This window comes from Castor canadensis, chromosome 9 (genome assembly GCF_047511655.1).
Source record: "Castor canadensis chromosome 9, mCasCan1.hap1v2, whole genome shotgun sequence".
Taxonomy (NCBI): Eukaryota; Metazoa; Chordata; class Mammalia; order Rodentia; family Castoridae; genus Castor; species Castor canadensis.
In genome coordinates, this window is record NC_133394.1 from 144,096,408 (window position 1) to 144,113,148 (window position 16,741).

Here is a 16,741-nt window from a genome sequence, read left to right on the forward strand (position 1 = left end):
ACTCAATAATTCCATGTCTGGCATCGTACACTAAGAAGATGATATGAAATGCACAGCATCCTATTAGCTGGAATAAAGTAGCTTAAGCTGCCATATAGAGCTTCAAAATTGCAGTAGCTCCAAACAACGTATGCTCACCCTACAAGTTTACCATAGCCCTGTGGGTTTTTTGATGATTGTGTGTGTTCTCATTGGGGACCTAAGCTGAGGAAGTCTGCCCATCAGCAAAGCTGCTGATTGTCAGGAAGGAAGAGGGAAGATGACAAATCACAGACCAGTTCTTAAAGGCTTTGGCTCACAAGTCCACACACCACTCTCACTCCCACGTCGTTGGCCCATGTAAATCATATGTAAATAATTTCAAGAAGCAGGGGAATGCAAACCACATGTGCAAAAGACAAGCCAGAAATATTTAGTCAGCAGCACAAAGAACCACTGGAAGCATTTTGCACAGAGGTGTGTGGGTGTGACAATGCTTGTAATACCAAAATATGGTAACCCATTTAAACCATTGAACCCCAAGGGGAATGCTGTGTACTTAACCTTGAATACAGCATGGCAGTTAAGTGTCTGAAATATTAATGAGCCATTAGCAAAAATTCACAAAGCATCTGCAATAGCATAGGAAGTGTACACATTCAAAACAAAATGCAAGCACTATTCACAATAGCCAAATTACGGAAACAGCCAAGATGTCCCACTACTGATGAATGGATTAAGAAAATGTGGTATTTTTACACAATGGAATTTTACTCAGCCATGAAGATGAATGAAATCTTATCATTTGCAAGTAAATGGATGGAACTGGAGAACATTATCCTGAGCGAGGTTAGCCAGGCTCAGAAAACCAAAAATCGTATGGTCTCCCTCATATGCAGACTTTAGATCTAGGGCAAATACAGCAATGTGGTCAAACTTGGGTCACATGATAAGGGGAGAGCACACACGGGAGGTATGGGGATAGATAAGAAACCAAAAACATGATAGTATTTGATGTCCTCACTGCAGAGGAACTTATACAGAAACCTTAAAGCAGCAGAGGTCAACATGAGAAGGGGATCAGGAGCCAGTGTAAAGATCAGTTAGAGATGAATCAACTTGGGTTGTAACACATTTGTACATGGAAGCAATGCTAGGAATTTTCTGTATACCTATCCTTATCTCAACTAGCAAAAATGCTTTGTCTTTCTTATTATTGCTTATGTCTTTTCTTCAACAAAATTAGAGATAAGGGCAGAACAGATTCGGCCTGGAAGCGAGGGGGGTTGGGGGGGTGGGGGAGTAGGGGGAGAAATGACCCAAATGATGTATGCACATGTGAGTAAACGAATAAAAAACTGCAAGTTTAGGTGGACAGAGCAGGAGCTCGCTATGTTAAAAATAAATGAGCAAGGCTAAACATGTAGCTCAATGGTTAGAATGTTTACCTAGCATACACAGGCCCAGGGTTCAATTCTCAGCACTGTTAAATAAATTAAAAAAATAAATAAATAGGCAAGCAGAAATCTGGAGTTCCCAAAGAAGAATTAGATTCAGAGAACCCCCCAAATCTCCAGGTCATATTACTACTGGAGCATACAATTTCCCTCGTAAAATGTCTATGCTAGAATAAGGTAAGGCAGGGTGAATTGTGCTACTGAGCTATACAGGGCTGGGTTTACCCCCTAGCAAAGTGATGGTCAATACCAGCTGCACCAAAATGACAATATGCTCCATGTCATCCGTGTCTCGGATTGCTTCCTTATGGTGCTAACAATCTACGTTAAATCCTCAAATGCCAAGGTCTGATAACCTCTATGTTGAAGGGGTTACACTGAGGAGATAGGAAAATGGATGAGTCTCACTTATATTTTCTGTGAGTTTTCATTCTCCATCCACATTGACGATAAGGAAAAATAATTTGAAAATGCAAACAAATACAATGATAATAGACAATGTAGTATATGAGTATCTGCAGTCAGACTGTCTGTTTTCAAATCTTGCATCCCCCATTTACTGCCTCTGTAACCCTAGTAAAGTTGCTTGACCTCTCTGGATTGCATTTACCCTTCCTATAAAAACACCTCATAGGACTGCCATAAAGATGAAAACATTTAAAATAATAACTTAATATCTGGGCTGGGGTATAGCTCAGTAGTATAACACTTGCCTGGCATGTATAAGTCTCTGTGTTTGATCCCAGCACTGCGACTAGTGATAATGATGATAACCTAGTATTTATTAAATATTTATCTGGTAAGTTCCAAGCCCTCTCCTGATCCCTATCCTAGACTGCGCTTCTCATGCTTTGCTACCCTGAGTTCTAAGAGGTCAAAATTTGTGGCACGTCATTAGTTTTCTGTTTTTAAACTGGAGAATGTAGAAACGGTGGTTTGGAGCACACACGTGAAGCCTAGCAGATCCACTAGGTGCAACATATGGTCCCTTCCCATATAATGCTGATATGTCCCCTGTATTATTGTTATGATCGTTACAGTCTCCTATCACGTCCTCCCCCATTAGTATTGGTTTGTGGGTATTTCTGATCCCACATAAAATGTCTCCATAAAATGAAGATTACCTGCATTTTACACAGCAACAAAAAAATCACATTGACTTGAAATACCAAATACACCCATGGTGTAACAGAAATAATGATAGCTATGCAATACTCTAGCTAGAGCTAACATTAACTGAATGTGTTCTCTGTGCCAGGCACTGCAATAAGGATTTAACTCCTTAAATCCTCACAACCTTTTGGAGCAAAGAGAGTAAATAGGATGTTGTGAAATGGGAAAGCGAGGCTCATGGAAATTAAATAATGGCCTGGGGTCTCACTTTGTGAACTCCTCTGTTCCGTGCACATGGGTCACATATGTTCAGCCCCTGAGATATCTAACACAGGATTACCTGAATGGATGCTCTTCTCCAGAAGGAATCCACAGGATTGTTTTCACAGTCTTCTGATGTAGGGCAGGATTGGTAATCAAGTTCTAAGGGAAGAGTGGACAAACACATTGCATTTCAAAGATTATACTATGGAAGCCTTAATTCAGAATATTTTCTAGCTCCACATTTAGCCCGTGCTCTGTACAATGTGCACAAGTTGGTTACCCTACCTGAGCGTCAGTTTCCCCATCTGAAAAATGAGGATAGTAAGCAGAGTAGTTTGAATTGGGAGCTAAGACTCTGGAGTCGGACTGTAGAACTCTGCAGCTAATTAGACATACATGCCTAAGCTTCTTTAACTTTTATGTACCTCCTAAACTTTGCTGTGCCTCAGTTTCCTCATTTGTCAAAATAAGGATTATGTGCTGGTGGGATGGCTTAAGTGGTATAGCATCTGCCTAGCAAACACAAAGCCCTGAGTTCAAACCCCAGTACCATCGAAATCAAAGTAAGGATTATGGTAGCATTCCACGGGGATGTTGCAGGGATTAAGGAGAAAAGAATAAGTGCACTCTAGCTATTGTTGTTTTTGTCCATTATTATCGTTGTCACCTACCTCAGAGGACGTGGGAGATCAAAGGAGATGGACGCATATGAGAGAATGCAGCAGAAATGGGAAGTGCACGGCAAAGAGAAGCTCATACATGTGCAGAAGTCTTACCAGAGGTGTTTTTCTGTCGGCACCAACTCAAGAAATCTCCAACCCTGCCATACAGAACGTCACACAGGGGCATAAGGTGACGGGAATTCTCTGAATAGCTAGTGACAAGAAGGTGGTTATTTTCCCAGAACAGGGACTAAGGAAAAAAAGCAAAAATTAAATTTCACTCAGGCACAATGTCATCAAGACAAGTCAAAGCAACACATCTCTCATGTAACTCTGCCTTGCGGACTGAATGAAGTTTCCTTTTCTTTGCCTTTATTTACCAGTTTGGAGAGTGTTACCATCTCTCCAGTTATTCCAAAGCTCTCATGCAAATGTTAATACAATATTTTGCAGGTAGTACAAAATATATGCACATGGGGTAAGACCCTTGCATTAAAAAAGATCAAGGGACCTGGGTCTGAGCCCAGCTCTGTTGTACGCTTGACGTGTGATCTTGACCAAGGCATGCCACCATTCTTGGTTTCTACATCTGGAAAATGGGGAGCATGACTCCTTCCTTTTGTATTGTAGCTAAGATTTGGAGGATGTTAAGTCACAGAAAGCACTTCCTAGACAGTAAAGTGCCTCAAAAACACATCACTCTTACAGTACACATGATAGTCCCCAGTACAAACAGTGTTTTCATATAACACCATCACAAATAAGAATATCCCCTCATCTGACCCTCAGAAGTCCAATCAGTCTCTAGACTGGAAGGTCTCCAGGAGCTGTTTCCCATTGTTGCATCCTTAACCCTGAACACGATGCCTGGCTTGCGGAAGTAGCCAAGTAAACATTTATTGAGTCAATCAACTAGTCCACCAAATCTAGAGAGGAGAACAAAAATTATGTTTCCCCCTTTACCAACAGGGAGGCAGCAAGGTTCAAAATGCAACATATACTTAAAAATCGTGTTTGGGTCTTTGAACCTCACATTTCCATTTATCTGCCTTTGCAAATAATATACAATGGAAAAAAATCAAGTTAATGATATGTCAGAGAAATGAAAACTCCGCCTGTTTTTAAACTCAAGATACTGTTCTCAGCAACCATTTTATGTAGATTTTCTCATTTGTTTCTATTCTTGGGATTAAATTCAGGTCCTCAGGCTTCTTAGGCAAGTATTCTACCACTTAAGACATGCTCCCATTTTTTTCTACTTTACTCTCTCTTTTTTTTTTTTTTCAGATAGGGGCTCTCACTAACTTTTCCTGGGCTGATCTCAAACTGCAATCCTCCTACCTCTACCTTATTTATTTTCATTTTATCAGAACTTAAGAGTGCAGGTAAAATATAGACATGTGGTTTCCTTAAAGAAACTGGTACTGAACATTTAAAGGAGAGATGTGTCCACTGGAAAGTGCTGACACGGAGGGTTTTCTGAATTACTCATGGTCCAGGCTATGGGACCAGTTAGGATAGAAATTATCCCTAATTATCCAGATTTGGAGAGGCCCAGTGTGAAATGTCTGGCAATGTCCTGAAATCTTTGTAGAGATTCCTGAACTGACCTGATGTCTCAGTGACGCTGTATGATGTTGGGGGCAGCTGACCTCACACCTGACCTGGCACTATCTGCCTCCATAGAGAAAGAGTGATGACGTATCTGAGATAGCTATAGTTACCTTGTCTCTGGGAATGGAGTGCCTGGAGAGGTTAATAAAAAGGTCATAGTCCGAGGGAAGCACAGAGCAAGGATCCTTGTCCAGCACCACCTTAAAGGCTTCCCAGATGGCTGTGCAGTTCTTGTCCCTGTGCAAAAGTACAAGTCAAAGAAAAAAGCAAAACCCAAAACACATCATGATCAATGATCTTCCATTGCTGCAGAACTATATAAACAAAAGGAGAACAAGCTGATAGGGTTCAAGCAATGGATTTCAAAATCTGACATTGGAAGTGTTTCTCAGAAGGTATTGCCAAATTTCTTACAGCTAAATACTACAGCCTTGCCCTAGGCTAACAAAACAAGCAGAAAAGGCCACAAGCTACAAAGTGATAAGTTCAAGTTCAATAAACCACATAACTTCTGGGTTTTAAGTGCCTGTTTATTCTCTTTCTTCCCCCTCCACCCCTGTGTGTGTGTGTGTGTGTGTGTGTGTGTGTGTGTGTGTGTGTGTGTGTTTTGTGTTGTGTTATGTTGTGCAGTGCTGGGAATGGAACCCAGAGCATCAAAATGCAAGTCAAGTCCTCTACACTGAAGTACATCCCCAGCCTTTGCCTCTTTGTTTAAAAAGGAGAGTGGCCCATTGTCCTGATCCTGGGAGCTGTCATCTGGGTGAGGACAGGCCAGCAGGCAAGACTTGTGAAACCAGGAGTGAGTGCTAGGTTTTGAGAATGACTTTTTCCTGGTGAGGCAGAGAGTATGCCTCCAGTGGCAGCCTCTACTGTTGAGGTCCAGGCCACCTTTCAGAAAACACTTCCTACTGCTTTGGTCACTTTTTCTTTCCCATGCTGGCTGATGGGTAACATAGTGCTTTTTGTGTTATTCTCTGTTCTTTTTTTACCTGAAGTGCATCACAATAAAAACAATAGGCACAAGAAAGGGATTATTATGAAAACAGGAAACAAATGGATCTAAAGAAGGAAAGTAAGAACACAGTGTGGGTACAAGGGATACTTAGAAACTATTTTTGCTAAAAAGTACTGACTCTTCACTGACCCACAAATTAATGAAAATGGGATAAAAGCTTAGCATCTCAGCTTCCATTCTGCATCAGTGTCCTTTGCTTTGAGTCTCTCTCCTGAAATTCTCTCAGGATCCAGAAAAGGCAGAACTGATCAACAACAAGGAACGGCACAGCCTCTAAGGATAGATTAGTCCCCAAATGAGGACGATTATCTATAACGATGGGGAATTATGTCTGGGACCAGACTGCTCCCCTCAAGTGATGACAGTGATAACAGTAACAACTCTCAACCCCTGACAGACCCACAACTGAGATATTGATAAACCAGGCCACAATTTACCTAGGACTGTTTAATTATGCAAACCCCTCTCCCGCACCTCAGTCCTTCCTCTATTTAAATCTGAAGCTGGGAGATTCCAAGATGGCAACTGGAGGTAGGAAGCAGAAAGCGTGCTTCCTAAAATAAAATCTTGGAGAGATGCTGGAGATACACCTTACAGGAAAAACCACCGAGAAGAGGCAAAATTCTGACTCCTCCACACCCCCGCGCATAGCATCCCCACTTCACATTAAACAGAGAAACCAGGAGGGCTCCCGCGCTGCCAGACGCCAGCTCCCAGGCCACTTGGGAAGACGCAGACCACTAGGTGAGCTAAGCGGCACATGGTACTCCCACAGACAACCCTGGGCCAGATCAGCATAGCCCCCTGGATAGACTGACCCCCACCCAGGGAAAAAAGAGAAAAAAAACCAAACTGAATAATAAACAACAACAACAAAAAAGACACGTAGCAAAGAGGGTGGGGCGCCCTGAGCACCGAAGGGGGGAGAGGGGCAATCCCTCACAACAAGCCGGCTGGAGAAGGCAGGTGCAGTGTCACCTCCCCCAGTGTGCTTGGAGAGGGAAAAGCTTGTAACAGTGACTGTCGTGCCCAGGAGAACTCTAAGTAAACAAGGCCTGCGGGGCCAGGTGAGTGCTAAGCTCACTCCTGAGATCTACATAAATAAAGCCTGCAGGAACAGCAGGCTGACAGAAGCGGGCAGATAAGCCACAGCCGCAGATAGCCATTCACAGAACTGTCTCCAGACTCTTTTTTTCTTCTCTTCCTTTGATGAGAAAACAACTGAACTATAACTACATGCTGAAAAACTTACTGAAATTGTATTACATTTGAACTTGGGATACTTTGTGGTCTTTTGGGTTTTTTGGGGTTTTTTTGGGTGTTCTTCCCCTTTGATGAGACGACAGAACTACTTCTGAGACACCATCTCCAATTGGAGGCTGAGGGACAAACACCAAAATTATTAATACTGAAACTTTATTGCCTTTGAACTGGAGATTTTTTTTCTTTAATCTTCTCTCTGTCTCTCTAATGCCTGTTTAGCTTACTGTTGATTAGTATACTATCTCTCCCTGTTTATATCTTTGACACTGTTTTGTTTGTTTGTTTGTTTTGCTTATTTGTTTATTTGTTTTTCCCTTTCTCTTTACCTTCTTTGCTTTTCATTGCCTCTTACCCTTCCATTCTCAATATCACCATTGTTATTATTACAAGCTAGAAAATACTTAATTGCACACAGTACAGTGACAGTAACAATACCAAGGGCAATGATGGGAAGACAGAAAAAACAGGGAAACCAGTTTCCCCACAGCAAAAAGTTAGTACAGGAACCAGAGGGAAATGAAGAAAACAGATACTCAGATCCAAACTCAACAAAACAAAGATAAACTATGGCAAAGAACCCAATGAAGCACACAAGAATAATTTGAAAGAAGAAATTCTCCAAGTAATCAATGAGAATTTTATAGAGATGATACTGGATAGGGTCAACCAAAATGTTCAGGAGACACTCAAGAAATTCCAAGACAACAAAAATAGAGAATTTGAGAAAGCACAAGATGAAATAAAAGAAACCACAGAAGCGCTATATAAACACCAAAGTGAAACAAAGAACACGATTAATAAAGAGATAAATGAACTCAGGACAAAAATAGACAACATTAAAGAGGAAACAACTCAGGATATGGAAAACCTCAGAAAAAAGAATGAAAGAGAAATGCAAAAGAAAATGGAAGGCCAGTCCAGCAGAACAGAACAAGCAAAAGATAGAATCTCAAAACTCGAAGATGAAATGATAATTAAAGGAAAAACCGAAGAACTATTAGTTAAACAACTCAAGACCTGTGAAAAGAAAATGCAAGAACTCACTGACTCCATCAAAAGACCAAACTTGAGAATCATGGGCATCGAAGAAGAAGAAGAGGTGCAAGCAAGGGGAATCTGTAATATATTCAACAAAATAATAACAGAAAATTTCCCAAAACTAGAGAAATCCATGCCCATACAGATGCAAGAGGCCTCCAGAACACCAAACAGACCAGAGCAAAATAGAACTACTCCACAACATATCATCATTAAAACAACAAGTACAGAGACCCGAGAAAGAATATTGAAGGCTGTAAGAGAGAAAAAACAAATAACATACAAAGGTAAACCCATCAAAATCACAGCAGACTTCTCAACAGAAACATTAAAAGCAAGAAGAGCTTGGGGTGAGATCTTCCAGGCACTGAATGAAAATAACTTCAACCCCAGGATACTCTACCCAGCAAAACTGTCATTCAAAATAGATGGGGCAATAAAAGTCTTCCATGATAAGCAGAAACTAAAACAATATGTGACCACAAAGCCAACACTACAAAAGATTCTTCAAGGGATTCTGCACACATAAAGTGAAACCCAACATAACCATGAAAGGGCAGGCAGCACCAAACTACAGGAAAAGAAAAAGCAAGAAAGTAGAGAGTAATCTCAACTTAGGTACACACAATCAAACCTTCAAACAACTAAGACAACTAAATGACAGGGATCACCACATACCTATCAGTACTAACGCTTAATGTTAACGGTCTTAATTCACCCATCAAAAGGCACTGTTTGATGAAATGGATTAAAAAGGAAGATCCAACAATTTGTTGCTTACAGGAGACCCATCTCACTGACAGAAATAAGCATAGGCTTAGGATGAAAGGCTGGAAGAAGATTTACCAAGCCAGTGGCCCCCGAAAAAAGGCAGGAGTAGCAATATTTATCTCTGACAAAGTATACATCAAACCTACATTGATCAAAAGAGATAAAGAAGGACATTCCATACTAATAAACGGGGAAATAGAACAAAAGGAAATAACAACAATTATCAACCTATACGCACCCAATGTCAACACACCCAATTTCATCAAACATACCCTGAAGGACCTAAAGCATATGTTAACTCCAACACAGTGGTCATGGGAGACTTCAACACCCCATTATCATCAATAGATAGATCATCCAAACAAAAAATCAATGAAGAAATTCAGATCTAAAATATACAATAGATCAAATGGACCTAGTTGATGTCTACAGAACATTTCATCCAACTTCTATACAATATACATTCTTCTCAGCAGCCCATGGAACCTTCTCCAAAATAGATTATATCCCAGGGCAAAAAGCAAGCCTCAGCAAATATAAAAAAATAGAAATTGTACCATGCACTCTATCTGATCACAGTGCAATAAAACTAGAACTCAACAACAAAAATAAAGAGAAAAAACATGCAAACAGCTGGAAACTGAATAATTCATTGCTTAATGAACAATGGGTCATTGATGAAATAAAAGAGGAAATTAAAAAGTTCCTGGAAGTCAATGAAAATGAAAACACAACCTACCGGAACCTATGGGACACAGCAAAGGCAGTCCTCAGTGGAAAGTTTATAGCCATGAGTGCATATGCTAAAAAGACTGAAAGTTCTCAAATCAATGACCTAATGATACATCTCAAACTTCTAGAAAAACAAGAACAAGCAAATCCCAAAACAAATAGGAGAGAAATAATAAAAATAAGAGCTAAAATCAATGAAGTAGAAAACAAAAAACCATACAAAGAATTAATGAAACAAAAAATTGGTTCTTTGAAAAAATAAACAAGATTGACAGACCCCTGGCAAACCTGACAAAAATGAAGAGAGAAAAAATCCAAATTAGTAGAATCAGGAGTGCAAAAGGGGAGATAACAACAAACACCATCAAAGTCCAGGAAATCATCAGAGACTACTTCGAGAACCTATATTCAAATAAATTCGAAAATCTTAAAGAAATGGACAGATTTCTAGATACATATGATCATCTAAAACTGAACCAAGAGGATATTAAACACCTGAATAGATCTATAGCACAAAATGAAATTGAAGCAGCAATCAAGAGTCTCCCTAAAGACTTTAACACTCCATTATCATCAATAGATAGGTCATCCAAACAAAAACTCAATAAAGAAATCCAAGATCTAAAATATGCAATAGATCAAGTGGACCTAGTAGATGTCTACAGAACATTTCATCCAACTTCTATACAATATACATTCTTCTCAGCAGCCCATGGAACCTTCTCCAAAATAGATCATATCCTAGGGCACAAAGCAAGCCTCAGCAAATATAAGAAAATAGAAATAATACCGTGCATACTATCTGACCACAATGCAGTAAAAGTAGAACTCAACAACAAAAGTAAAGACAAAAAACATGCAAACAGCTGGAAACTAAATAACTCATTACTTAATGAAGAATGGATCATCGATGCAATAAAAGAGGAAATTAAAAAGTTCCTGGAAGTCAATGAAAATGAAAACACAACCTACCGGAACCTATGGGACACAGCTAAGGCAGTCTTGAGAGGAAAGTTTATAGCCATGAGTGCATATATTAAAAAGATTGAAAGATCCCAAATCAATGACCTAATGATACATCTCAAACTCCTAGAAAAACAAGAACAAGCAAATCCCAAAACAAATAGAAGGAGAGAAATAATAAAAATAAGAGCTGAAATCAATGAAATAGAAACCAAAAAAAACATACAAAGAATTAATGAAACAAAAAGTTGGTTCTTTGAAAAAATAAACAAGATCGATAGACCCCTGGCAGACCTGACTAAAATGAGGAGAGAAAAAACCCAAATTAGTAGAATGAGGAATGCAAAAGGGGAGATAACAACAAACACCATGGAAGTCCAGGAAATCATCAGAGACTACTTTGAGAACCTATATTCAAATAAATTTGAAAATCTAAAAGAAATGGACAGATTTCTAGATACATATGATCATCCAAAACTGAACCAGGAGGAAATTAATCACCTGAATAGACCTATAACACAAAATGAAATTGAAGCAGCAATCAAGAGTCTCCCCAAAAAGAAAAGTCCAGGACCTGATGGATTCTCTGCTGAATTCTATCAGACCTTTAAAGAAGAACTGATACCAACCCTCCTTAAACTGTTCCACGAAATAGAAAGGGAAGGAAAACTGCCAAACACATTTTATGAAGCCAGTATTACACTTATCCCAAAACCAGGCAAAGACACTTCCAAAAAGGAGAACTATAGGCCAATCTCCTTAATGAACACTGATGCAAAAATCCTCAACAAAATAATGGGAAACCGAAGTCAGCAACACATCAAAAAGATTATTCACCACGACCAAGTAGGCTTCATCCCAGGGATGCAGGGGTGGTTCAACACACGAAAATCAATAAACATAATAAACCACAATAACAGAAGCAAAGACAAAAACCACTTGATCATCTCAATAGATGCAGAAAAAGCCTTTGATAAGATCCAATATCATTTCATAATAAAAGCTCTAAGAAAACTAGGAATAGAAGGAAAGTACTTCAACATTATAAAAGCTATATATGACAAACCTACAGCCAACATTATACTTAATGGAGAAAAGCTGAAACCATTCTCTCTAAAATCAGGAACCAGACAAGGATGCCCACTATCTCCACTCCTATTCAGCATAGTACTGGAATTCCTAGCCAGAGCAATTAGGCAAGAAGAAGGAATAAAAGCAATACAAATAGGTAAAGAAACTGTCAAAATATCCCTATTTGCAGACGACATGATCCTATACCTTAAAGACCCAAAAAAACTCTACTCAGAAGCTTCTAGACATCATCAATAGCTATAGCAAGGTAGCAGGATATAAAATCAACATAGAAAAATCATTAGCATTTCTATACACTAACAATGAGCAAACGGAAAAAGAATGTATGAAAACAATTTCATTTACAATAGCCTCAAACAAAATCAAATACCTAGGTGTAAACCTAACAAAAGATGTGAAAGACCTCTACAAGGAAAACTATACACTTCTGAAGAAAGAGATTGAGGAAGACTATAGAAAGTGGAGAGATCTCCCATGCTCATGGATTGGTAGAATCAACATAGTAAAAATGTCGATACTCCCCAAAGTAATCTACATGTTTAATGCAATTCCCATCAAAATTCCAATGACATTCATTAAAGAGATTGAAAAATCTACTGTGAAATTTATATGGAAACACAAGAGGCCACGAATAGCCAAGGCAATACTCAGTCAAAAGAACAATACAGGAGGTATCACAATACCTGACTTCAAACTATATTACAAAGCAATAACAATAAAAACAGCATGGTACTGGCACAAAAACAGACATGAAGACCAGTAGAACAGAATAGAGGATCCAGATATGAAGCCACACAACTATAAGCAACTTATCTTTGACAAAGGAGCTAAAAATATACGATGGAGAAATAGCAGCCTCTTCAACAAAAACTGCTGGGAAAACTGGTTAGCAGTCTGCAAAAAACTGAAATTAGATCCATGTATATCACCCTATACCAAGATTAACTCAAAATGGATCAAGGATCTTAATATCAGACCCCAAACTCTTAAGTTGATACAAGAAAGAGTAGGAAATACTCTGGAGTTAGTAGGTATAGGTAAGAACTTTCTCAATGAAACCCCAGCAGCACAGCAACTAAGAGATAGCATAGATAAATGGGACTTCATAAAACTAAAAAGCTTCTGTTCATCAAAAGAAATGGTCTCTAAACTGAAGAGAACACCCACAGAGTGGGAGAAAATATTTGCCAACTATACATCAGACAAAGGACTGATAACCAGAATATACAGGGAACTTAAAAAACTAAATTCTCCCAAAACTAATGAACCAATAAAGAAATGGGCAAGTGAACTAAACAGAACTTTCTCAAAAGATGAAATACAAATGGCCAGAAAACACATGAAAAAATGCTCACCATCTCTAGCAATAAAGGAAATGCAAATTAAAACCACGCTAAGATTCCACCTCACCCCTGTTAGAATAGCCATCATCAGCACCACCACCACCAACAGGTGTTGGCGAGGATGCGGGGAAAAAGGAACCCTCTTACACTGTTGGTGGGAATGTAGACTAGTACAAACACTCGGGAAAAAAATTTGGAGGCTACTTAAAAAGCTGGACATCGATCTACCATTTGATCCAGCAATACCACTCTTGGGGATATACCCAAAAGACTGTTACTCCAGAGGCACCTGCACACCCACGTTTATTGCGGCACTATTCACAATAGCCAAGTTATGGAAACAGCCAAGATGTCCCAGCACTGACGAATGGATTAAGAAAATGTGGTATCTATACACAATGGAATTTTATGCAGCCATGAAGAAGAACGAAATGTTATCATTCGCTAGTAAATGGATGGAATTGGAGAACATCATTCTGAGTGAGGTCAGCCTGGCCCAAAAGACCAAAAATCATATGTTCTCCCTCATATGCGGACATTAGATCAAGGGCAAACACAACAAGGGGATTGGACTATGAGCACATGATAAAAGCGAGAGCACACAAGGGAGGGGTGAGGATAGGTAAGACACCTAAAAAACTAGCTAGCATTTGTTGCCCTTAACGCAGAGAAACTAAAGCAGATACCTTAAAAGCAACTGAGGCCAATAGGAGAGGGGGACCAGGAACTAGAGAAAAGGTTAGTTCGAGAAGAATCATCTTCAAAGTTAACACACATGTACAAGACGAGTCAACTCCCTGTATAGCTATCCTTATCTCAACCAGCAAAACCCCTTGTTCCTTCCTATTATTGCTTATACTCTCTCTACAACAAAATTAGAGATAAGGGCAGAATAGTTTCTGCCTGGTAGCGAGGGGTAAGAGAGGGGGAGGGGGGGAAGGGGGGAGAAATGACCCAAACATTGTATGCACATATGAATAAAATAAAAATTAAAAATATTAATAAATCTGAAGCTCCTGTCAGTACACTGACGATGGGGTGAAATGCCTTCTGTCCTCTTCCCGCACGCAGCAGGTGCACTGATAATCTTTCTCTATCCTCAGCACTGTTTCTCTCTTTGGTGTATTGGGCAGAATGCGACATATTGGAACCCCAGGAGGGGCTTCTGGACTACGATTCCAGTACATGGGCAAGAAAGATGGAAACTTTAAGGCCCCCTATATGCGATTATCTGAAATTCTGTAGGGTGTGGGCTCCAGGAACTCCGCTAAAGACCACACTCTGGGTGAGCTCTGAGGGTCTGGCTAAGCATATGGGGGCTGGCGATGGGCTTCATTCAAACTTACCTGGAGACTGGTATCTACCTGTTCCACGCACACATATCCTCACCTGTAGACTCCTGCCCCACCTAGAGGTCCACAGCCTCCACAGGCTGGTCCCTGTCCCTTAGAGCCCTTGCCCTTCGCCATACACGTCTCACGAAGACTTCCTAATCCTCCCAACGCCCGATCTGCAGACCCTGTGTCCCCTTCCTCGCACCCTGTCCACCTTTGCGTGGCGTCCCCGCCCCGCGCGCCGCGCTCACCCGCTGTGGGCGCTCAGTAGCGCGCTGTACTCGGCACAGCGGCCCAGGAAGATGCTCTGCAGGTGCGGGCTGCTGCCCTCCCCGCTCCAGCGCGCGCCCGCCGCGCCCGCCGCGCCCGCCGCCAGCAGCAGCCGCAGCAGCGGGAGCCCAGGCCGCGGCCAAGGCGTGCGTCCCCGAGCCGCCATCCAGGAGACATTGGCTTCTCCAGCCAGGAGCCTCTTGGACTCCTCCCACTTCCTCTCCCACCAGGAAGACGGTTTCCCGGGGCTGAGATGGGCACCACTCTTGCCCCGACAGCACACCTGCTTGCTTTCTGTCCCCCTTTTAGTTCCAATACTGAGCTTGAGACCGCTCCTGGGATAGGACGATTGCTCGTGGCAGAGTCCTGGAGGAGGCAGTCCCAAAGAAGTGAGGTTGGAGGATAGGTGAGGGGATTTCTGTCATCAGAAGAGAGACTTCTGGCTCCACTATAACTTTGACAGACGACCTCTTTTCCAAGGGCCAATGATGAATGGGGTTTGTTTTCAGGAAATAATAACCACAAAGGCTAATGTTGACTGGGTTATTACTATGTGCCAAACCTACCATAAGCCTTACTTTTCACAACATCCCTCCTAGCTAGGTTTGTAATTATCTTCATTTTGCAGCTGAGTAAATTTAGGAACGCTAATTCATTTCTAAGAGGTTAGAATTCCATTTCCTGTTAGGTGCAAAATCGGAAAGACAGTTTAGAGAGCCAGGGTTAACAGAATTCTCCAAGGAGCGTCAAGTCCTCAGCTCTTACATTAAAGACAGCCCTGAACTCTGAGTGCACAAGCACTTAATAAACCTGGAATTGAGGGTTCTGTAACATTTTATTAGAATTTTTTTGTAACAAAACTTTACATTCTCCTGTCCAGCCTCTCCTTAACTCAAAGTTCACATTCCAGAGATAGGCATTTTCAATTCTTTCAACAATTTTTTTCCTGCTGATATTTACTTCCACATTTCTAAATAACATGGCTGCATGCTGTTTCTATATTATTCTTTGACTTCCTAGTGTGGAAAAGATTTTAGCATTAACACCTCCCCCAGGCATCTTTTCTTACCCTTTATCCTCCCAATATGGTGCTATCACAGCTTCAAATCCATTATGAATCTATCAGCAGATAAATTATTATGACCTTGTGAACATTAATCATGACTGAGCTGATAGCATTCTATGACTACATTTCCTTGTGGTAAGCCTCTAATTAACCCTAGAGATAATTGTCTCTCTTTTCTTCCCCATTTATTTGTTTGCCTGGTATTTTATGTGTACTTAAGATTATGGTCCAACTCTGCAAGACAGAGGCAAGAGGATTGGGAGTTCAAGGCCAGCCAGGACTACAGAGGGAGACCCTGTCTCAAAAAACCAAACCAAACCATCATATAGGGGGCTCTCTGAAGAGGTGTGTGACACATAGGTCCTCTCACCCATTTCAGTAGAAGTAGAGATGGTATTATTCAGTAAAGATCTGTGGAGTAAATTCTTTTGACCCAAAAATCTTTTAAGTCTGTTATATTAAGAAACACTGCTTAAGGTGGACTATAGGGACAGAGATGAAAGAAGGCTGTTGGCCTACCAAAATCCTACAGCAGGAAACAAGCTGATCAGATCATGACAGATGTGTGTATAAGAAAGGACAGCTCTGAGAGTGGGGACACAGGTACAGAGGGCACAGATATGTTATTCCCAGACCTTGAAACCTGATGGAGTTTGCCCATTGGACTTGAAAGTAACAGCTTAGAGACTTTTTTCTTTTTTGCAGTACTAAGGTTTGAACTGAGGGCCTCATGCTTGCTAGGCAGGCACTCTACCACTTGAGCCA

General features: G+C 40.7%; 1 protein-coding gene across 1 annotated transcript in view; it reads right to left on the minus strand.

Moving 5' to 3' along the window:
* Bst1 (bone marrow stromal cell antigen 1) overlaps positions 1 to 16,741 on the minus strand; it is a 37,287-nt gene that overhangs the window by 13,387 nt on the left and 7,159 nt on the right. The window contains exons 2-5 of the mRNA XM_020171645.2: positions 14,892 to 15,276; positions 5,200 to 5,326; positions 3,590 to 3,725; positions 2,890 to 2,972 (exon numbers count right to left, since the gene is read on the minus strand). Of these exons, the coding sequence (XP_020027234.1) occupies positions 2,890 to 2,972; positions 3,590 to 3,725; positions 5,200 to 5,326; positions 14,892 to 15,276 (731 nt within the window). The remainder of the gene's footprint in view (positions 1 to 2,889; positions 2,973 to 3,589; positions 3,726 to 5,199; positions 5,327 to 14,891; positions 15,277 to 16,741) is intronic.